Here is a 25235-nt window from a genome sequence, read left to right as displayed (position 1 = left end):
TGTTTCAACATCGGCTTTATTCATGATACAAAACCTTTGGATGATTTACATTAACTTAATTATCTTTGTCTAAAGTCAAGGATGAATGTCGATTGTTGCATTTTGGTAGAATACCACTAACATACAGATGTGCATTTGACATGTCTCCTTGCAAAGGTGTTACTGGGAGTAGCCCAGTTATCTTGCGCCGCAATTAGATGTACAGAGTTGTATCCCTTGGGCACACTAGAAACATATGATCGTGGGTTCGAATCCTGGTTCACGTCGAATATGTTTCTAGTGTTTCGCCAAAGTGGGAAACGCCTGAGATCTGCTTTCCTCCCGCACTTAGCTGACACGCCGTGGTATAACAGGAAAGGTGTTCAAACGCGGCGTTAAACGCAACTAACTTCTCTTGCAAAAGAATAAAATGACCGCATTTCTCAGGCTAAAAAAACAGGTTTGCTAGCATTTGTTATGTTTTAAAAGTATCTCCTGTCGAAAGGTGATGTATGTAAGCCGTATGTTCCTGTGCGTTGTTACACTATGGGGGATGCTTGTTGGCGGATACAGTGAGGTGTTTTGGAGTCGGTGAATACAGCTGATATACACTGAGCCTCCTCTGCGCATGTCACAAGACAGTCCTCCAGGAACTCCAGATGGTTGCTCATGTAGGGCCAGGCTGTGATAGTGCCTCGTGAAAACAGAGTCTCCCCGTGAGCTGCAATACACAAAAATGTAGCTGTATTATGTATACACGCGGAATAACGTTCCTATGTTTTATGTATGAGAGCCCTCCTAGAGATGATAGGCTGCATTTACGTGGTGTTTACTTGTTCAAAGGTACAGCGCAAATGTCCCCGGACAAGGCGACAATGCTATTGACTGTCTCTTGCGCGATAGATGTGAAGTCTTCATGTGTTGTCATTTCTGTATTGTCATATTGTATCGTAATACATAAGACTGTGCATTACTAACTATCATGGGAAAACCAAATTATTTATTGATCAGCCGATATAGGTAATAAATTGTACAAAATACAGGCTTGTGACATGCAGGGCATATGTGGTTGGTTGTTTTGTTGTTTAACGCCGCACTCAGCAATATTCCAGCTATATGACGGCGGTCTGTAAATAATCGAGTCTGGACCAGAAAATCCAGTGATTGATATCATGAGCATCGATCCACACAACTGGGATCGATGACATGCATCAACCAAGTCAGCGAGCCTGACCACCCGATCCCGTTAGTCGCCTTTTACGACTAGCATAGTCGCCTGCGTATGTGGTGGGAGGTTGGGAGGTATTATGAGAGGTGACTAACGGGATCGGGTGGTCAGGCTCGCTGACTTGGTTGATGCATGTCATCGATCCCATGAAGCTCATAATGTCAATCACTGGATTGGCTGATCCAGACTCGATTATTGCCTTTTTTGTTGTTGTTTAACGCCACACTCAGCAATATTCCAGATATATGACGGTGGTCATATATTGCAATCAATTATACATCTCTTGCTATTGTTGTATACTTGGGATACACAGGAGTAAATATCATGAAGACTTAATATAATTCCAGAGACAGAACCGTAATTCTATGTTATTAAGACCCGTGAAGATCCGGGGTTGAATAGGTCTTCAGCAACCCATGCTTGTCGTAAGAGGCGACTAACGATATTGGGTGGTCAGGCTCGCTGACTTGGTTGATATATGTCATCGATCCAAATTGCGTGGAACGATGCTCATGATATTAATCACTGGATTGCCTGGTCCAGACCCGATTATTTACACACCGCCGTCATATAGCTGGAATATTGCTGAGCGCGGCGTTAAACAACAAACAAACACTCCTTAAAGGTATACACAGACATTCATCTTCAGGTTGCGTCATTGCAATCGGGTTTATGTTCAGGTTAAAAGATAAATACTTACGACCCTTCTCGGCATTCTTATAGAATGGTTCAATGTGGAGGAGCATGGTCGTGCTTGGGGTGACTGGCTTGGTTGTTGTACCTGAAGAAAACAAATCATAAGTTTACTTGTACATGTGAGTTATAATTAATTCCCCTGGATCAGACCCGTGAAGATCCGGGTTGGAATAGGTCTTCAACAACCCATGCTTTCCGTAAAAGGCGACTATGCTTGTGTAAAAGGCGACTCACGGGATCGGGGGGTCAGGCTCGCTGACTTGGTTGATGCATGTCATCGATCCCAATTGCCTGGATCTATGCTCATGATATCAATCACTGGATTGTCTGGTCCAGACTCGATTATTTACAGACCGCCGTCATATAGCTGGAATATGCTGAGTGCGACGATAAACAACCAACCAACCAACCAACCAACCCTGGACCAACACAGTCTATTCGAACAAATCATAAGTTCACTTGTACATGTGAGTTATAATTATTCCCCTGGACCAACACAGTCTATTCGAAAATAACCACCAGATAATTATGACATGTAGTTATTTTTATTAAAAATACCCAATTCCATTTCCCTGTTCTTTTGATTATACTACCAATTCTAAAAAAATATAAAAAATCAGTATCAAATGTGGTACAGAAACTTTTCAGAACCTCAATGTTTTCTGTGAAACAATAACTGTACGTACCATCAAACCAATAACAATTATCAGCACGTGATCATGATAATAATAAACTATTTAAGAAATCCCGACCAACAAAAATACCCCTTACATCTTAGGCTTATATCAACTGTACTAATTCAAGAACAAACAAGGAAAATAAAAGAGGTTTCAAGGCACACACTTGTTGTACACCACTAAGAGTGTTGAAATATTGTGAAATGGAGCAGTTGGATTTGTTTGTTTGTTTGTTGTTTAACGCCGCACTCAGAATTATTCCAGCTCTATGACGGCGGTCTGTAAATAATCGGGTCTGGACCAGGCAATCCAGTGATTAATATCATGAGCATCGTTCCACGCAATTTGGATCGATGACATATATCAACCAAGTCAGCGAGCCTGACCACCCAATCCCGTTAGTCGCTTCTTACGACAAGCATAGTCGCCTTTTATGGCAAGCATGGCTTTGATATTGTTACAGGAGAATACATATATGTCAGAACATGAAATATTTTACAGTGAATACCTCTCTTTAGAATACAATGCCCTGAACAACCCTGTTAACAAAATAAAATGCCCGTTTGAAGTCTACAAAGAGACAGTAAAATCTACCACTAGCGTTTGATAAATATTGTTGGATTAAACTCTGAAAAACAAACATATTATGAACTGTGCTTTACCCAGCCCTAAAACATGCGTGTCACTCTGGGATTCTATAACAAATATCACAAAACATTGTAAGTTTCTTATTTAGAATACTTGTAAATATGTTCCTAAAATATCGCTAAGACTTATAAGTACCCCTATAAGTAATCATATCAGATTTACTACCCTTCTGATAATTATTAAACTTCCCCTTTATGTCTAGCAATATTCCAGCAGCTCCAGCCTTTGGTGACCACATTTCACAATTTTTTAAGGGAAAATGGAGCACGCTCATTCCACGAAGATATCAGAGAGCGGCATACGACCCTTGCTCAAAGCTCAAAAGAAAAGCTTTCAGAAAGTGCTGTGGTATACATGTGGTATTATCAGTCTTCTGTATCTCCAGCCAGCATAAATAAAACTACAATGTGAATGATGAAATAATGTTATTTGTGTCAGTTACAAATTTACATTATCTGCCTGTATTGTATTACAGCAGAATGTTCCAGATTTATGTTTCGTAGTTGGTTGGTTGATTTGTTGTTTTACGCCGCACTCAGCAATATTCAAGCTATATGACGGCCGTCTGTAAATATTCCAGTGATTGACACCATGAGCATCGATCCATGCAATTGGGATCGATTACATGCATCAACCAAGTCAACGAGACTGAGCGCCCGATCCCGTTAGTCGCCTCTAACAAGCATAGTTGTCTTTTAGGGCAAGCATGGGTTTCTGAAGACCTATTCTACCCCGGATCTTCACGTTTCGTAGTACGATGCTGGGACAATACATGCGCGTGGTCATTAATACCAGATCGATATGACATTTCGTTAATTATTACTTTTCCATTGTGCACTGCATTAGAAAAACTTGAATCAGTGATAATCACTTCGCCCTTCTGTTTGCCATATAATATCGGATTTTTGTTAAAGCTGTGTTTTTTTTACAATTTCAGTCGCCATAAATATCAAGAGAAGCATCACCTTTGCCAATTAATAGGTTTACTGTCAACATTTCACTTCAGCAGCAGTGAGATACAAACACCATGATGTATGAATACCAAGGATGATGAAAGGAATTTTACTCAGCAATGTAAAACCTGTTCGGGTCTACCGGATGTGTAGCATCGTCCGAAAGCTTGGAATCGCAAGTTTTCCAAAACGAATGTTGCCAGACTTGAAAGTGAGGCAAAATGTTTTGATTTTGTTTGTTTGTTTGTTGTTGTTGTTTTGTTGCTTTGGGTTGTTTTTTTTAGGGGTTTTTTATTTTATTTTAGTATAGGTTTTTTTAGGGTTTTTTTTTTTTTTGGGGGGGGGGGGTGTGTGTTTTGTTTTGTTTTGTTTTGTTTTGTTTTTTTTGGGGGGGGGTCCATGGTAACTATTCTATTTTGGAAAGAGCAATACTGCTTCAAATAAATGAAAAAATCATCCCTTTATCAATTTTGTGAAGGTTTGTTTCACATAGCACTGCTTCTTCGATCCATGTAAAATGGCACGTTCAAAGGACAGGGTCGCAACAATTGCATTTGCAGCGATTCTCATCTCGACACTAATTGAACTGGTTGAATGTATTCACATAAAGAAATGGTAAACTCCTCCAAATCTAAATGGTCTGAAACAAATTGGTAAAACTGTCGGCTACTTGGCTAAGTTTGTTTGTTTATTTGTTGTTTAACACCGCACTCAGCAATATTCAAGCAAGAGGTGACTAACGGGATCGGGTGGTCAAGTTCGCTGACTTGGTTGATGCATGTCATCGTATCCAAATTACGTGTATCGATGCTCATGTCAATAAATGGATTGTCTGGTCCAGACTCGATTGTGTTCAGACCGCCGTCATATCGCTGGAATAGTGCTGAGTGCGGCGTTAAACAACAAACCAACCAACATTAGCCATTCACAATACAGCTTTCTCAAGCTTAACCACACTAGTTTCTAACTGGCGACTTCCATTCCAGACTACGCTTTGAAGAATGTCGATTCAAAATTTGAAAACTAAACAAAAGATTATTATGGAATATAAAAATACATTGACGTAATTATATGACTGCACCTCCAATGGGCTGTGAAAAGTCTCTTGCGTTTCAAATGTTCATCCCATTGAAGCGAGAGACAGACATTGATTTGACGGAGTCAATGATACAGCTCGTAAATGTTGTTCGGAACATCCCGTATTCACATTTTCGAGGTTGCATGAGTAGTAGATAATGCGGATGTCCAGCACCTTCCGCGGAAGGTGCCCTATGAATATTCATGAGCCTATTGTTATGCTAATAGACATGCATGACGTCACAATGAGAACGGCGTCATTATGCATGCATGTTAAGAATGTCAAGAATGCGGCCTTTGTTAAAATGTCATAGTTGAGGAATTCTTTAGGAATGCCAGCTATTTGGAATTCTTTAGGAATGCTAGCTATGTGGAATGTAGTCTGGGTAGAATTCTTCAGATGTATACTAGAATGATCATCATCGAATGGAATGTCATCCCTTTCGTGAAGAAATTTGGAATTCTTTAGGAATGCCAGCTATGTGGAATGTAGTCGGGGTTGATATCTTCAGATGTATACTAGAATGATCGTCATCAAACGGAATGTCACCCTATCGTGAAAGAATGAAACAGTCCTTGATCTCTTGATATAGCTACTAGCTAGCAGAATGTCATCATCGAGACGAAGAGGAGAATGTACGAGTTCATTCACCATTTGATCATCACAGTCGACGGCGAGGAAATATATATATATTTTTTTTGTCTTACAAAATACAGACGGACCTTTCATTTTTGGATGGAAAAAATCTGATTTAACCAATACCATCAATCATGTTCACTAAAATAATGAATAAAAATAGTATAGGTTTCTTAAAATATTTCTCAACTTTATTCACGCCGTTGTATATTTCGTCGTAAAAAGTCAGTCTTATTCTTATTTTCAATCTTAATTTTCAACTCTGTGATATATTTTCGTCGTAAAAAGTCAGTCTTGTTCTTATTTTCAATCTTAATTTTCAACTCTGTGATATATTTCGTTGTAAAAGTCAGTCTTGTTCTTATGTTCAATCTTAATTTCCAACTCTGAAAGATTTCCTTCCCTCATATCGTGCCCTAAGTTTCCCATCTAAATGCTTAATCCGACCATACACGTTCTTCTTAAATTATATCCGGTTCACATCACATATTATTCACCGAACATATGATAAATGAATGTAAGTATGTTGTAAAAGCTAGGTTGAAATGAAACATCCCAAGTTCTAATTAAGGATACATGAACAGTTTCAGAATACTGTTATCTCACCGAAAGTGTTTTCCAAATCCTATTGAAATTCACGAAACACATATCTTCCGTGTAGCATGTATCCCTTATTCCACAAGGCTTTAAGAACTTTTACCCACCTCAACCCTACACTGTGATATACCACCGTAAATGGTCTTATAGAAATAACCGTCCCCCCTTATGGTAACCCATGTTTAAGTTACAGTACCCTGTTTAGAGATAATACGTTAGTATGTACTCTGAAAATAATGTTTACCTCATTCGACATCTGTATGAATAAAAAATAGTATAGTTTTATATATAAAAAAATCTCTACTTTAAAGTAGTAGTAAAACTAGTATATGGTCAGAACAATGCCCAAAACCTTCCTTTGTGGTAATAGGAATGTCTGGAATGTGGGGAATGGTATGGCAAGTCTGGTCTATTATGGAATGTTTGGAATGTTGTAGAATGTCTGGAATCGTATGGTACGTCTGCTCTGTTATGGAATGTTGAGAATGAGTATTGGCATGTCTGGAATGTTGTAGAATGTCTAGAATCGTATGGTACGTCTGCTCTGTTATGCTCGGAATGTAGAGAATGGGTAGGAAACGTCTGAAATGTTATACCACGTCCGGTCTTTATGGAATGTCTACAATGTTCTAACGCATCTGATTTTTTATAGAATGTCGCGAATGTGTATCCCCAGTTTCATTACACATATATATTCAACAAAAGCTATGTACGCGAAGAAAACGTAAACCTCGTCATAAGCTGATGAAGAGATCGAGCAGTTATCTAAGTATTTGTCTATCATCTTCCTTTTCCATCGCGTGCAACACTGACCCTCATCTCAACGACCATGTTACCCTAGTAGTAGAACAAATATGGCTTTGAAAGGAATTTCTGCAATTGTATTGCAACAACAAGGAAACGCGTGTCGACAACAATGTTAGATTCAATTGTTAAGTACACCATCACCACAGCTGGCGGAATGTAAAACATTAGCGCACAGTTTCAACGACGTCTCGAGGAATCATCGACAATATCTATTTTCCATATTTAAACGTCCACAACCTCTCTCGTTATTTAATCACGAGTCACTGATTCGCGCTTGGGGGTAGAAGCAATAGTTTTCTTTCACATCTTTGAATTATTATATATTTCCTGTTTCATTAAAAAGCAGCTTAATCACTTGAACGCACACGCTTTACAGCTGATGGACCGTTAAGTACGTATTCAATCGCCGAGGTAGAAACAACTTTATTGTCTCGTTGTGAAGTAAACATACTACAGCGACTATCGAACATTGAAATAAACTATGTTAAAAAGTGACCGATCATTCCAGTTTGGTTCTTGGTTGGTTAGTTGGTTGGTTTGTTGTTTGTTTAATGCCGCACTCAGCAATATTCCAGCTATATGACGGCGGTCTGTAAATAAACAAGTCTGGACCAGACAATCCAGTGATTAATATCATGAGCATCGATCCACTTGGTTTTTGGCTTAAAGTGGAAGCAATATTCACCGTCTTCCGTTGAAGTTCATGTTTACTTCCTGGTTGTTTTTTTGTAACTGAACGAAAATTGTATATATTTTGTTGTAAAAAGTCAGTCTTATTCTTATTTTCAATATTAATTTTCAACTCTGTGATATATTTCGCTGTAAAAAGTCAGTCTTGTTCTTATTTTCAATCTTAATTTTCAACTCTGTGATATATTTCGTTGTAAAAAGGCAGTCTTATTCTTAGTGTTATTCATAGTGTTATCTCACCGATAGTGTTTTCCAAATCCTATTGAAATTCACGAAACACATATCTTCCGTGTAGCATGTATCGGCTTTAAGAATTTTTACCTACCTAAACCCTACGCTGTGATATACCACCGTAAATAGTCTTATAGAAATATTTCCGAACTTTCCCACCTATAGAAGTCATGTTTCTCACAATCATCGTGGTTCAAACAGTACTGAATCTGCGAGTACTAGCTCTGCTTCAACCAATCAAACGTTTAAACGTAGAACGTGTTCCAAATCGTTTCCTTCCACGAAAGTTCTCACGTCGCACTTAAAAAAAAACCCATCTGTCTTCTCAAACTGCTCGTGGGGCAGACTCGGCAGCCAAACGCCGGGGACCCAACGAGGCTTTGCAGGGGTGCTATTCTCGACAAGTATTAGGAGGTCGGGCTAGGGAATATGATTTCATTCCTCATGGTAGGGAAGCCACGATCCATATTTCAATTTATTGAAAATTTAACCCATTGTTATTCAACATTTAGAATCTGAATTGGCGCAAAAACGTGCCATCAAATGGGGCTTATGCGTCAATTTTAAACTGAGTAAGACTGGACCAACAGGCGAGAAAACTTATATCACGCCTTATTTCAGAACTATAATGGAACCGATATCTTCCGTGTAGCATGTATCGGCTTTAAGAATTTTTACCTACCTAAACCCTACGCTGTGATATACCACCGTAAATGGTCTTATAGAAATAACCGTCCCCCCCTTATGGTAACCCATGTTTAAGTTACAGTACCCTGTTTAGAGATAATACGTTAGTATGTACTCTGAAAATAATGTTTACCTCATCCGATATCCGGCTGTATGAATGGGCAGGACACGCGTTGTACTGATTGGCCTAGATTGATACATTACCCCAGGCATTGCTAAACCGTGTGTGAATACAGGCCGCCGCTTTGGGAGACGATGTGGGTCACCCGTGTCGAACAAATGTTTTATCATTTTGAAAATGGTATTCATTAATTGAATTGGAATGTCGCTCTGAATAGTTTGTCCAAAATTCCAACTTTCTCTTCATGTTGAGTGGCTGAGCGAAGTGGAATGTCACTTTGAATAGTTTATCAGGAATTCTAAAGTTCTCTCTAGACTGAAGTATTTCAACCACGCAGTCATTTTTTGGGTAAATATTATTATCACTATAATGCAAGAATTTTGTGGTAACAATTATTAAAAATCACTCCATTTGATTATTGAGTGTATCAGAGACCTTAAAATATTTAATGGTCTCTCCATATATATGAGGACATTTTGCTGGCAAAATGGTTATGAAAGCTGCAATGCATATATGTCAATAAGCCAACAGGTATGGTTCAATCAGTTTCACCGTTAACTCTCTCACATTCCGCATCTGCTATGCCTTGAAGCAGTTACATGCACCTCCAACATTAATAAAAAAAATAATTGCTTTTATCATCATGTACACAATAATCAAATGGAGTGATTTTGAATATTTGTTACCACAAAATTCTTGCATTATAGTGATAATAATATTTACAAAAAAAATGACTTTGGGACTTGAGAATACAAACAAAAATACACGCATCAGTTTTGCCAGAGGGCTGTGAGGTATTGGGGCTTAGAAATCCCTTGAATCGTACAAATGTAATTGTACCCCTTTTAACTCTGTTGTGTATCATATTCTCTGTTTGATGTTTAATGACACACTCAGTAATATTCAAAATAATAGTATAATTATATTACTGTACATACCCTCCTGCATATATAGTGTGAACATCATCGCCTATTGTACAATGTCATGAGTGTATACTCCTAGATATTTCCTCCTGTGTTTCTGTGTATGAGAAGAATAATTAAAATAATCTCGAAAAATAACATAACACAAACATCCTAGGAACTTGTATTATTACACTTATAATCCCCACCAATGAGTGGCATAACATCTTTAAAATATATAAATTAGAGAATAATTTATATTTTCATATGGCTTTTGCTATTTCATAGGAAAACACTGTGTTCAGAAGTGGCCAAGATAGCTATTTAACAGAAACTTTACTCTATTATTAAACATGTCACCACCTCACGAAGGTTATGATATGATAGACAATCAAATAATACATTTGGGAGTGATATCATGGTTAAAAATTAAACATGACAATTGATAATAATTACAGATAATAAGCAACACGACCATTTTTTTTAATAGGAATTGCATTGTTTCATTAGCGATCTGTATAAAAAGAAGAAATTGTATTCCGCTTTAGTTCCGCATTACCACTTTTATGCGATGCTATATTTAGCTACAAATGACGGATATCGAGTCAGTACCACTGCCATTGGCGCACTTTGCAGAACGGAGTAAAAATAAAAAACACAAGAAGTGCAGATGATTTTGCTCTTATTAAATGTTTGTCAATTAAACACATAGTTGCATGTGACAGATATAATTCTCTATAGTGTTTATCCTAGTTCTGGTTCAAAACGACTGATATCTTTCAACGGCATGGGAAAGTTAAAGCCCTTGACGTAAAGTTTAGATTCATGTGCCGTGAAACAATGCACTTGTTCTCGCACATGCTCTGACCCAACAGGGTACAGGTGAGCCAGTACACAATACAGAAAACATTTCTCGTCCTCTGTGTTTTTAATATTCAACAGAGAACGCTTCCATTGCAGCTGGCTGGGAAGGGGAACGTAGGAAGAGCCGCGAAAAGGTTGAAATTTCACAACGGATAATTTCACACTGATGACCTCTTCAAAGTTTAAATTGGAACTATCCCCTTCAAAATTGTCTAAATCTCTCATGCTTTTATTCATGTATGATAAGAATTGCATGTCTAAATCGTCGGCTACAGTGGCCGGTTCCATTCTAGTTCTGAAATAAGGCGTGATATAAGTTTTCTCGCCTGTTGGTCCAGTCTTACTCAGTTTAAAATTGACGCATAAGCCCCATTTGATGGCACGTTTTTGCGCCAATTCAGATTCTAAATGTTGAATAACAATGGGTTGAATTTTCAATAAATTGAAATATGGATCGTGGCCTTCCCTACCATGAGGAATGAAATCATATTCCCTAGCCCGACCTCCTAATGCTTGTCGAGAATAGCACCCCTGCAAAGCCTCGTTGGGTCTCCGGCGTTTGGCTGCCGAGTCTGCCCCACGAGCAGTTTGAGAAGACAGATGGTTTCGTTTTAAGTGCGACGTGAGAACTTTCGTGGAAGGAAACGATTTGGAACACGTTCTACGTTTAAACGTTTGATTGGTTGAAGCAGAGCTAGTACTCGCAGATTCAGTACTGTTTGAACCACGATGATTGTGAGAAACATGACTTCTATAGGTGGGAAAGTTCGGAAGAAAGGTATGACAAAATTGACACGTCAAATTATCTCTGTCATGTAAATGGTACGTTTTCGCATGCGAATCTAAATTGTCTTTACGATTGAAATTTTTGGAACAGGTGTTACATGTAACTGCATGAGACGAAGGCCCGCAATTTCTCTGACGCCTAACTAAAGCTCATTTGGAGCTGTATACCTTCTGACAAAACACACAGGTATAAACAGGGGTGGTAAAAGGGGACGACATGATGAAGTTCAATAACAACCAAATAAGAAACCTACAAAAATGTCTAGTTGCTGAAACAGACAAACGTAAATATCAAGGACAAGAAAACGAATGAGCACGTATGTTACAAAACGTCGTGAACAGTAGACAGTGTTTCACGATTTACATAATTTTCTTTGATTACAATTTCATATTACTAATACTATGACAATGTTTCTTAAATTTGAAAGAAACTAAGATAAATAGACGTGATTTACTGTATCGGTTACGTCTGATTGCAAACTGAGAGTTTTGTTTTTCCTGTCTATTTTCATAGGTCTTATCAGTAGCAGTGCCCACATGCGCATGTGTCACGAGCCGAGATCATTTCGCTTAAAGCTGAACTTCTTGTGAAAAACTATGGGTTCGCAGGCTCTTTTTACCCCTTGAAACGTTTGATGCGTGTCATTTAAATGCATTACAATATCATTGGATGAAAAGGGTTAACCTCACGATCATTTGCTACCAACGAGAAAAGTCTGCGTGGTTGACATACTTCAGTTTAGAGAGAACTTTAGAATTCCTGATAAACTATTCAAAGTGACATTCCACTTCGCTCAGCCACTCAACATGAAGAGAAAGTTGGAATTTTGGATACACTATTCAGAGCGACATTCCAATTCATTTAATGAATACCATTTTCAAAATGATAAAACATTTGTTCAACACGGGTGACCCACATTCGTGAGTTTTAATAGGATTTGGAAAACACTATCGGTGAGATAACACTATTCTGAAACTGTTCATGTATCCTTAATAAGAACTTGGGATGTTTCATTACAACCTAGCTTTTACAACATACTTACATTCATTTATCATATGTTCGGTGAATAACATGTGATGTGAACCGGATATAATTTAAGAAGAACGTGTATGGTCGGATTTAGGGTTTAGATGGGAAACTTAGGGCACGATATGAGCGAAGGAAATCTTTCAGAGTTGGAAATTAAGATTGAAAATAAGAACAAGACTGACTTTTTACAACAAAATATATGACAGAGTCGAAAATTAAGATTGAAAATAAGAATAAGACTGACTTTTGAACAACGAAATATATCACGGCGTGAATAAAGTAGAGAAATGTTTTTTAAAACTATACTATTTTTTATTCATTTTTTATTCGAGCACAAATCGCTACAACTCTGTTCGAGTGTTATATTCTATGGCATGTAGGTTTTCATTGATGAGCGTAGTAAACTTCGAGTACTTTCTTCTTCTTTTCATCGTCTTTTAGCCCATTGTTGATAGCCTAAATATGTAAGTTTAAATTGTTCGTGGAGATCATTCAGGCAGTGTTCGTTTATTCGTTGTCCGTTCATTCATGGATCTGATTTGTGCACGGATAAAAGGTTTCAGACGTAACATCAATTTCCATTCGCCCTGAGTAAGCGTTGTGCCTTTTATTGTTGGTTTTTCATTAAGAAACTGTCTCACGTTAAGTACGGTGCGATTTTCGCTACGACAAACGACAGCTCGCGTTAAATAGGATAAGACAAATTGTGTGTTCGAGCACCGTGAAGAAGCGTTGATAGACTGTAGACTGAGGGTTGGTTCAATAGGTGGGTCGTCAAAAAATGGTTCACTGTCTATTTACTGTGAAGTTTTATTTTTCCAATTCGAAATAGTAACCGCATTAACGACAGTTAAAAGGGTGATTGCTAACATCAGTAAACCAACCAGAGTTCCGACTACAGCGTCCTCCCTGTGAAAGGGTCTGATACATATGCCTCTTCTACGTTCGTCAGCAACTTGACGATTAACATCAGATCTCCCTAATAAACCTGGGGCGCACTTTCCATCGGGAGATGACATGTTGTACAATTTTCGTTCAGTTACAAAAAACAACCAGGAAGTAATCATGAACTTCAACGGAAGACGGTGAATATTGCTTCCACTTTAAGCCAAGAACCAAGTGGATCAATGCTCATGATATTAATCACTGGATTGTCTGGTCCAGACTTGTTTATTTACAGACCGCCGTCATATGGCTGGAATATTGATGAGTGCGGCATTAAACAAACAACAAACCAACCAACTAACCAACCAAGAACCAAACTGGAATGATCGGTCACTTTTTAACATAGTTTATTTCAATGTTCGATAGTCGCTGTAGTATGTTTACTTCACAACGAGACGATAAAGTTGTTTCTACCTCGGCGATTGAATACGTACTTAACGGTCCATCAGCTGTAAAGCGTGGGCGTTCAAGTGAATAAGCTTCTTTTTAATGAAACAGGAAATATATAATAATTCAAAGATGTGAAAGAAAACTATTGCTTCTACCCCCAAGCGCGAATCAGTGACTCGTGATTAAATAACGAGAGAGTCTTGTGGACGTTTGAATATGGAAAATAGATATTGTCGATGATTCCTCGAGACGTCGTTGAAACTGTGCGCCAATGTTTTACATTCCGCCAGCTGTGGTGATGGTGTACTTAACAATTGAATCTAACATTGTTGTCAACACGCGTTTCCTTGTTGTTGCAATACAATTGCAGAAATTCCTTTCAAAGCCATATTTTTTCTACTACTAGGGTAACATGGTCGTTGAGATAGGGGTCAGTGTTGCACGCGATGGAAAAGGAAGATGATAGACAAATACTTAGATAACTGCTCGATCTCTTCATCAGCTTATGACAAGGTTTACGTTTTCTTCGCGTACATAGCTTTTGTTGAATATATCTGTGTAATGAAACTGGGGATACACATTCGCGACATTCTATAATAAATCAGATGCGTTAGAACATTGTAGACATTCCATAAAAGACCAGACGTGGTATAACATTTCAGACGTTTCCTACCCATTCTCTACATTCCGAGCATAACAGAGCAGACGTACCATACGATTCTAGACATTCTACAACATTCCAGACATGCCAGTACTCATTCTCAACATTCCACAACAGAGCAGACGTACCATACGATTCCAGACATTCTCAACATTCCACAACAGAGCAGACGTACCATACGATTCCAGACATTCTACAACATTCAAAACATTCCATAATAGACCAAACGTGCCATACCATTCCCCACATTCCAGACATTCCTATTACCACAAAGGGAGGTTTGGGGCATTGTTCTGACCATATATTAGTTTTCTTACTACTCCTTTAAAGTAGAGATTTTTTTTATAAAACTATACTATTTTTTATTTATACAGATGTCAAATGAGGTAAACATTATTTTCAGAGTACATACTAACGTATTATCTCTAAACAGGGTACTGTACCTTAAACATGGGTTACCATAAGGGGGGGGGGGGGGGGGGGGGGGGGGGGGTAATTTCTATAAGACCATTTACGGTGGTATATCACAGTGTAGGGTTGAGGTGGGTAAAAGTTCTTAAAGCCTTGTGGAATAAGGGATAAATGCTACACGGAAGATATGTGTTTCGTGAATTTCAATAGGATTTGGAAAACACTATCGGTGAGATAACACTATTCTGAAACTGTTCATGTATCCTTAATAAGAACTTGGGATGTTTCATTTCAACCTAGCTTTTACAACATACTTACATTCATTTATCATATGTTCGGTGAATAACATGTGATGTGAACCGGATATAATTTAAGAAGAACGTGTATGGTCGGATTAAGCATTTAGATGGGAAACTTAGGGCACGATATGAGGGAAGGAAATCTTTCAGAGTTGGAAATTAAGATTGAAAATAAGAATAAGACTGACTTTTTACAATGAAATATATGACAGAGTTGAAAATTAAGATTGAAAATAAGAACAAGACTGACTTTTAACGACGAAATATATGACAGAGTTGAAAATTAAGATTGAAAATAAGAATAAGACTGACTTTTTACGACGAAATATACAACGGCGTGAATAAAGTTGAGAAATATTCTAATAAACCTATTCTATTTTTTATTCATTATTTTAGTGAACATTTTTGATGGTATTGGTTAAATCAGATTTTTTCCATCCAAAAATGAAAGGTCCGTCTGTATTTTGTAAGACAAAAAAAATATATATATATTTCCTCGCAGTCGACTGTGATGATCAAATGGTGAATGAACTTGTACATTCTCCTCTTCGTCTCGATGATGACATTCTACTAGCTAGTAGCTATATCAAGAGACCGAGAACTGTTTCATTCTTTCACGATAGGGTGACATTCCGTTTGATGACGATCATTCTAGTATGCATGTACATCTGAAGATATCAACCCCGACTACATTCCACATAGCTGGCATATCTAAAGAATTCCAAATTTCTTCACAAAAGGGATGACATTCCATTTGATGATGATCATTCTAGTACACATCTGAAGAATTCTACCCCGACTACATTCCACATAGCTAGCATTCCTAAAGAATTCCAAATAGCTGGCATTCCTAAAGAATTCCACATAGCTGGCATTCCTAAAGAATTCCTCAACTATGACATTTTAACAAAGGCCGCATTCTTGACATTCTTAACATGCATGCATAATTGCGCCGTTCTCATTGTGACGTCATGCATGTCTATTAGCATAACAATAGGCTCATAAATATTCATAGGGCACCTTCCGCGGAAGGTGCTGGACATCCACATTATCTACTACTTGCATGATTAGAAAACACATTGAACTGTCACTTTCCCGATTACGTAAGCGACGCTCTGATTGGTCGGATGAAAGGCCGTACGGACGTGACCCGTGATGGGATGTCCTGAGATCTTTGTTTGCTTGTAGTGAGAACGAACATCTGAGTTTAATTAGATTGCCCAACCGCCCCATTATCATCTCGTTCAAGGCTGTTAGTCGACCGATCATTACTTTCCACTCGGATTCTCTCGTGCCACTCTTGCGTTGTTGGTAAACTGCAGTAGAGCGGTTGGTGGTATTGCATGTGTCACCACTCCCGCTCCGGAGGCTGTCCAGGCTCTTTCCTATCTCAAAGGGTCATGACAGCTGCTTCTGCAGGTTAATTCGGTAAAATTCCAACGAAAGCATACAAAAGAAAACCCACTACATCTATATTCAGGTCCATCACGTTTAAATTTGGGCCTCTTGATCTTTCAAAGTCAAATGCACCCCTCCAAAAGTTAGCAAAATGCTTGGATAGTTTCAGGCTAACAAGTTTTCCCACTAAATACACCTGTGCCACAACCGTTTTAATCGTAGAATCTGTGTTCTGTTAAATTTCGGCTAAATTTAGCAAAGGTACTATAAGTCCCCATGGACCCTAGCATGGTGATCTACCTTCAGATGCTGGCGATCTATAGCCCTTTTTTATATTGTATTGTAACATATAGTGATTCCTTTTTATGGTTATATGCTAGTTTTAACTATTACTCTGTGATATTCCAGTAATTTTATCCTTAATCACACATGTGGCCCTCAAGAATATTAATGTTGAGTTCACTTCTAACTCCACGCACAGTGGTCTGGTTCTTGTCCCAACTAATGATTGTCACTCGATCGCTCCTCTTCAACTTTATGTCTGCATATGTGTGACGAGTTGTAGTTGAAGCTGACTGGATACCAAGTGAAATTGCTTGTTCTAGTGAATCTTTCAAACGAATCACAGATGGGAATGCATCGGGGCGTGGCTTGTGCCAATTTGGCGATTGTGCTGTCTTGTGATTCCTCGACCACGGGCCATACCTACAGAGATCTTCAGCAATCTGATTAGGGGGCACGGGCGGCTCAGTCGTCTAAGGCACCGCAATTCTCTGTGCAGAGTTGCGTCCCTTGGGCACGCCAGAGACCTATGATTGTGGGTTCGAATCCTGGTTCGCCCCGATTATGTTTCTAGGTTTGTCAGCACCATACCCGTGCTCGTGGGTTTCACCGAAGTGGTAAACGTCTGAGACCTGCATCACTTCGGGCTTTCCTCCCACATTAAGCTGACACGCCGTGATATAACTTGAATACCGTTAAAAGCGGTAGACGCTTAGACGCTTTTCACTTTGGGGAAAGCCACTAGCACAACAAACAAGCTAGCAACAAACAAGATGATAAAAAATAATTCAGGGAAATGGTTCGAGTGTGTGCTGATTGCGTTTTGCCCTTTTGGCAATATTCCAGCCAAATGGCAAGGGACACTACAATGGGTTATAGACCATGTGGGGAACCCAGGCTCTCGCCGTGCATATTAATTAGAAACAGTAAAGGTTAATGTGGTGCTATGCCCGTCCTTAAAACACGGGAAATATAATCACCTTGGCATACAAATGGTCTCCTCTTGCTGCAGCGGTCCATTTCCCACTCGTAGTTCATGGCGGATGTAGTGGTCACTATAGCCCCACACGACATACTTGAGGCTATAGAGCTGGGCGGGGAACCGGCTGTCCAGCTTGACCACGTTGGAGAAGAGCCATCCTCCCACTGGAACTTACTCAAGTCTGGTGTGCCACTCCCAACAAAGCGTAGACCTATCCATAATCCGCTGGCTACACCCCTGGAAGTCAACGTTATTGCGTTCTCAGTTGGATGGACGTTCAACATAGAAAACCGTAATTTCGTTGTTGTTTTATTAGACATATTAAATCAGTTTCTAATTTCCACCTGATTATACGTTTATTCTAATCTTGCCTATAACAGAACTAAATCAAGAACGCTACATTTTCAACAACGAAAGCAATACAGTTATAACATTATCATTACTAAAGATACACGAAAATAACTTTAAGAAAACAAATTCAACGTTAGCACTTAAGAGTTATTATTCTGCCAAAAAGAAAAGAAAAAAACTTTTCCGATTTGCCAATGCTGACACCAAACCAGGTCGATTGGTCAGGTTAGCACGCCCACTCTCCTACCCAGAGTTTCATGCGTTAAGCATAGTACCTCTGCCACAGGCCAGCGCCATGTGACAATTCGTCACATCTTACACAGTCCATTCAAAATGTTGCATGTTTTTCATATGTTTCATTTTGACAAGTCTACATATCTAGATGAACATATGTCAAAGAATGGTTAACTTTCATTGAAAAAATATCCTAACTCGTGAAAAACTATTTCCATTTGCGTAGGTATCCTATGTTTACATTGGTTGTACGGCTCCACGTGCTGTCATCGAAGCCCTTCGGAGGGCTAGCGATACGGTCACTTTGATGGACAAATATGTATTGTGATGCAACTCACTGTCGCAGTTGTATTAGCATATTTATATAATTATGCCAAACAATATGTAAAGCGTCCCCAAATACTTGCATTAGTCCGTCCTATTCTGATTTCTGAAAAAGCGCGTTTGTTTACGAACAAGAGAAAAGTCAAGTGATATATATGCAAATTAGCCTGAGGCACCACTGCGCCGGAATGTGTAGCACGCCGTCACTTGTGTTTCACGTCACAGCTGACTCTTTTCGCAATAGAGCTGCCATGCTGGGCGGTCCTTATGATATTTCCGTTACACGTGACTCTAGCAGGGTGTACGGGGTTTTACGAGCCAAACATTAGTGTAAACATCGGCGACCAGACCATTTCCATATTCATAGGAAATATCTGCTACAAGGAGAGTCGGTTGTATGTTTCAACTACATGTATATCATGAGCATGTGTTTATGAAACACTCTTAGTATTAAATAGGGATGATACCGGAGTTCGCGAAAAGGTGAGCGTATCCTGCCCCACCGGTGTCACCCGTCACAAACACATGCAGAGGCAAGCCAATTGTTCACCTGACAAAAACGGGAATCTAAGTACATGTCAAAATAGGGAATTGCTTCGGACATTATTTTTGTAACTGACGCGTCAAATCCCTCCACATGTCTACCATAAAACCTTTGGATAGTTTTACCGAGGCCTTAAATGGTGTAACTTTGATCAGACAACTTGTGAGCAAGAGTCAGTTTTACTGAGGCCTTAAATGGTGTAACTTTGATCAGACAACTTGTGAGCAAGAGTCAGTTTTACTGAGGCCTTAAATGGTGTAACTTTGATCAGACAACTTGTGAGCAAGAGTCAGTTTTACTGAGGCCTTAAATGGTGTAACTTTGATCAGACAACTTGTGAGCAAGAGTCAGTTTTACTGAGGCCTTAAATGGTGTAACTTTGATCAGACAACTTGTGAGCAAGAGTCAGTTTTACTGAAGCCTTAAATGGTGTTACTTTGATCAGACAACTTGTGAGCAAGAGTCAGTTTTACTGAGGCCTTAAATGGTGTAACTTTGATCAGACAACTTGTGAGCAAGAGTCAGTTTTACTGAGGCCTTAAATGGTGTAACTTTGATCAGTCAACTTGTGAGCAAGAGTTAGTTTTACTGAGGCCTTAAATGGTGTAACTTTGATCAGACAACTTGTGAGCAAGAGTCGTATGATGTTCATTGAAATCTTTGTATATTCGTAGAAAGAGCATGTTCGATTGTTTTGAAATGTAGACGCCAAATGCTGGAGCTGTAATATCGCTCGACAGAAATGGACCTTCTTAAAAAAATATATCGTGGGTTATAAGCCTATTCAGCTTACAAAGTCCTAAACACCCCGGAGTGGCATATGTAACTTATAATGTGACACAGGTGACCGAGTGGATGTTTTTAAAAACCCAAGTCAGTGAAAGAAAATGGCGAAAGGAAGCTGTTTCTCTGTATATACTTGAGATATAACTGGATACATAATTTGAAATTTAAACTTAACTTGTATATTAAATGCATTTATATATCATTTCTGTGACTCGGCAAAGATCTAAATAAACATTTTATCTTCTTATTAAACGCCAATGCCAGCCTTTTTCCATCTAATAACAAGTACTTACCCCGGCCCATGAGTTCCAGCTAGGTATTTTTTTGCCTCTGTAAATATTGTTTCGTTCGCAATAGAAAGCAAGTTCATCCCAAAATGTGCGCATGATTCACTGGCTTGCTGCCAGGTGGCAAATCCATAGACGTAAACGTAATCTTCAGGAGCTGAGAAATACAAAAGAGCTGGTCATCACATGGGTTGCTGAAGACATATTCTACCCCGGATCTTCAGGGGTCCAAAAACAAATGATGCATGGACTCGCGTAGAAGTTTATATTATTCATTCGCTTGACTTCGGAAAACACGACTTCTCTACACATTCTTTAAAGTATAAAAAAGTGAAATAAAAATCATTACTTAACAGGTAATAAAGACAAACAATGACATGTTTTACCTCCACGGACAAACGTTTCACAGTTGAGAACACCAAAAGCAAGGACCCACACCAACATGGTGGGCCTACGTAGCGATCCCCACAACAAAATGCAGTGGCAACTGACAGAAGTCTTTGTGCGCATAAAGACACCGATGGAATCAATAACGCGGGTAGTGTTTACCATTTAACTATGCTACATTATCGAGAAATAATTGATTCTGTTTGCAGATAATTTATTCAATGAGCAATACGTTGTCGCTTACAGTAATCCATAGAACAGTTTCCTAAGATTCATGTCGCTATGGCAACTGAACCATCAGAAAGCGTTAGATTACAAACAATTCGCTGAGCAAACAAAATCAAGAAGAGGCCTTGTGAGCATGAACAATATACTGTATGCTTATTTAATAATAACATACCTTTTTGTGTTTCTATTACAGAAATTGCAAACCTGCGATAAAAAGTTGTATGTCTGTTGCTCCAATATTTAATTGAAATAGGTATACGTCAGGGGAGTGGATACCCGTATTTGAAACATTGAGGCAATTTGGTAAACAAGCGTTTAACGTAATCAATACAACGACCACCGCTTATATTTTCACAACGAGTTCTGGTTTAACGATCAGGCCGTGAACACATACATATTGCATAGATTTTAACTCTTCATCAACGATCCAACCCATAGGCTATAGACCGTTAATAATTCCTGCATTTAGAGACCGTGTTTCGTGTAATCAAGGAAGTGGGGCAAAACCTGATATTTGCAAACAAGAGAGACCATTATCGAGTTGCTTAATATGACCTTTATATGGTCATATATTTACAAATAGCTGCGTACCCTTTTTAAATCGACCCGTGAAGATCCGGGGTAGAATAGGTCTTAAGCAACCCATGCTTGCCGTATTAGGCGACTATGCTTGTCGTAAAAGGCGACTAACTGGATCGGGTGGTCAGGCTCGCTGACTTGGTTGATGCATATCATCGATCCCAATTGCGTGGATCATGGTGTCGATCACTGGATTGTCTGGTCCAGACTCGATTATTTCCAGACCGCCGTCATATAGCTGAAATATTGCTGAGTGCGGCGTTAAACAACAAACCAACCAACCATCCTGTGTAAATCGCAGTTTTAGAGCCGTTGGCCAAGATCTATAGAGGCTCTCAAAAGTGCTTCAACATACTGCTGCAAACAGGACACTTTATCACATAATCACAAGTGTACCCTTGTACATCAATGTTCTATTTCAAATATGTTCTCAGGATGCTTTGTCACATATGAGAGCAGTTTATATCCTGCCATTTGTTCCAGGTGAGTGAGTGAGTGAATTAAGTTCATTTGTATCAATCAACACTTATTATCACTCCTATTAAAGACAAGCATGCGCTTCTCGTATTCGGAGCATCTGTGCATTCAGTGCATATGCATTTGGTAGAGTGGGTGCATCAACAGTTTGTGTTCTGGGGGATATTGTCAGGTGCACCTGACATGGAAATCCAATTAATGTTCAGTCCCTGACCTTCTGAAAGTGGTGTCGAAACATGAAGCTGTAGACAGACAGAAGACCCTGGCTTGGCAATTGTTGTCGTTGTTGTTTGTTGTTTAACGCCGCACAAAGCAATATTCCGGCTTCGGCGGTCTGTAAATAATCGAGTCCGGACCAGACAATCCAGTGACTGACATCATGAGCATCGATCCACGCAATTGGGATGACCTGCAGCAACCAAGTCAGCGAGCCTGACCACCCGATCCCGTTAGTTGCCTCTTAAATCACATGCATAAACCAAGTCAGCGAGTCTGACCACCCGATCCCGTTAGTTGCCTCTTACGGCAAGCATGCAAGCATGGGTTGCTGAAGACCTATTCTACCCCGGATCTTCACTAAGAAGAATATACCAATCATTTCCTGATTACTAAACTAATAACAGGTACGTACAAGTACGCGTAATATTGCGAGCGCCCGTCCTCCTGAACACGACTCTGGTGAACCGGAGAAAGCTACTATCCACCTCCCTCACTCAAAAGGCGACCAACGTGGGCACGGCAATTCAGTGGTTATAGAGGCGACACCAGGTAAATCAATCTGCCCAGTGGCTGCCCTTAAGGCATACTTAAACGTGCGCCCATCTGGTCTCGCCCAAGCATTTATCCACTTTGATGATACACTGCTGACCAGGTATCAGTTGCAAGCTGTTCTCAAAAAGGCCTTGGCCCTCAGCTCAATAGTTATTCTTCCCACTCTTTCCGAATCGGAGCAGCAACTACAGCAGCTATCGATGGGGTACCACCACATCTCATCCAGCAATTCGGCAGGTTGAAGTCAGAATGCTACCAGTCTTATAATCGTCTACCTGCGAAATACTTATTCACGTTAGTAACAGTAACTAAAACAACTAATAACTGCCAAATGGTACTACAGTACATTTGCTCCAGTATGAATGGTGGACTCAAACTTCATGGCAAGGGCAAGACAACAGCTGTCCCCACAGCGTCCAGAGCTGGTGCCCCACAAAAGGATCTTGTGGTTGGCGGGTGCGGTCTGCGGTGGAACGATGTGGACAGGGTCACAGATGCTCAGGTGGAGGCAATGCGGCTTAGCCCTTCAGCTGTGGTCATACACCACGGCTCGAACGACCTGGGCTCCATTAAGACAAACCAGCTCCTCATTGATATGGAGACATCTATCGTGCGCATCTTGGCACACCTACCGGATACCCATGTTCGTTTTCTGGCATTCTTCAACGCCGTTACAGGCACAACGCACGCGACCCACGTAAGGTGGAAAAGAGCAGATCGAAGCTGAACAGGCGGCTAGCCACTCGTCTCCGTGACGTAGCAGGGGGGCACGGGTGCAGAGTTGCGTCCCTTGGGCACGCCAGAAACCTATGATTGTTGGTTCGAATCCCGGTTCGCCCCGATTATGTTTCTAGGTTTGTCAGCACCGTACCCGTGCTCGTGGGTTTCACCGAAGTGGTAAACGTCTTAGACCTACATCACTTCGGGCTTTCCTCCCACATTAAAGTGACACGCCGCGATATAACTGGAATACTGTTAAAAGCGGCGTTAAACCCAACTCACTCACCCACTCACTCACCGTGACGTAACAAACTTTTTATTTATCCCCCATCCCAAAAAAGTGGCCACTGACCGAACCATGTGTCAGTGGGAGGGCAGCCACCTTAACGTTAAAGGAATACAAGCATTCATCAGTAATATCAATAATGCCTTGGTACCAAATTGCAAGAAAGTTATAAATAAAAGTAAGTCATCTTTCTAAGGAGGCAATCATGGCGGGCGCGCGTATCACCAACAAAGGGTGTGGGGTAGCACTTTTGTGCAAAGTGGCGCAGTTCTTCTGGGCTATCTCCTATATCATCAAAATTTATGTTAATATACATACTAATTAGGTTTGTTGTTTAACTCAGCAATATTCCAGCTGTATGACGGCGGTCTGTAAATAATTGAGTCTGGACCAGACAAATCAGTGATTGATATCATGAGCATCGATCCACGCAATGGGGATACGATGACATGCATCAACCAAGTCTGTGAGTCTGACCACCCGATCCCGTTAGTTGGCAATAATGGGTTGTTGAAGACCGGCCTATTCGACCACGGGTCTGATGTTTTGAATTGAATATTCGCAAAATAAATGCCTAATAATTGCTTAATTATGTTTTCCTTGCCCCGGTGTATTTACCTAAATGCACAACTTCCAAAATCATGTTGGATCAAAATCAATAAAGCGTGGACATGGTACGATCAATTTTAGCTCTCTTCCAATATTTGCATCGTTTGTGTCAATAATACACGACACATTCAAAGTGACAATCGTCACGTGGGTGAGGGAGTTATTTAATCGTTACTTTCTCAAATTTATGAAATATTTTGTTGTTAATTCATAGAATGTAAAAAAACACCCAATCAAATTGTAAACACTAGTAGATGTTCAAGTATACCAACACCAATCAAATGGTAAACACTAGCAGGTTTTCAAGTATACCAACACCAATCAAATGGTAAACACTAGCAGGTGTTCAAGTATACCTACGGGCGATGTGTAGTTTTTTAAAGGATGACATTGCACTTAACATCACGTTTGTTTGTTGTTTTACGCCGCACTCAGCGCTATTCCGTAGGTCTGTAAATAATGGAGTCTTGACCAGACAATCCAGTGATTGACATCATGAGCATCGATCCACGCACTTGGGAAACGGTAAAACATGCATCAACCACCCGATCCCGTTAGTCGCCTCTTGGATACGAAGACATGCATCAACCAAGTCAACGAGTCTGACCACCCGATCCCGTTAGTCGCCTCTTGGATACGAAGACATGCATCAACCAAGTCAACGAGCCTGACCA

The 25235-nt window shown here is 39.8% G+C and overlaps 1 protein-coding gene across 1 annotated transcript; it reads right to left on the bottom strand.

The window, feature by feature from the left end:
* LOC124148133 (macrophage mannose receptor 1-like) lies at window positions 1-20984 on the bottom strand. The gene is made up of 5 exons (XM_046519095.2): window positions 20891-20984; window positions 20511-20661; window positions 17977-18215; window positions 1908-1988; window positions 1-700 (listed from the first exon to the last, which is right to left on the bottom strand). The coding sequence occupies exons 1-5, from the start codon at window positions 20946-20948 to the stop codon at window positions 519-521; spliced, it is 711 nt and encodes a 236-aa protein (XP_046375051.1). The 5' UTR covers window positions 20949-20984; the 3' UTR covers window positions 1-518.
* Window positions 20985-25235: the final 4251 nt, after the last annotated feature.

Source organism: Haliotis rufescens, unplaced genomic scaffold, assembly GCF_023055435.1.
Source record: "Haliotis rufescens isolate VD_foot unplaced genomic scaffold, xgHalRufe1.0.p SCAF_7, whole genome shotgun sequence".
Taxonomy (NCBI): Eukaryota; Metazoa; Mollusca; class Gastropoda; order Lepetellida; family Haliotidae; genus Haliotis; species Haliotis rufescens.
Note: the sequence above shows the minus strand (reverse complement) of the source record. Positions and strands in the feature narration are given on the sequence as shown.

What these genes read in the sequence shown, in the direction of transcription:
- LOC124148133 (XM_046519095.2), bottom strand. Translation starts at nt 20,948, where the DNA reads ATGTTGGTGTGGGTCCTTGCTTTTGGTGTTCTCAACTGTGAAACGTTT. An exon ending in TGAAACGTTTGTCCGTGGAG is followed by an intron (nt 20,662 to 20,890) that starts GTAAAACATGTC and finishes TGTATTTCTCAG; the next exon opens with CTCCTGAAGATTACGTTTAC. An exon ending in GAGACCATTTGTATGCCAAG is followed by an intron (nt 1,989 to 17,976) that starts GTGATTATATTT and finishes TGTTTTCTTCAG; the next exon opens with GTACAACAACCAAGCCAGTC.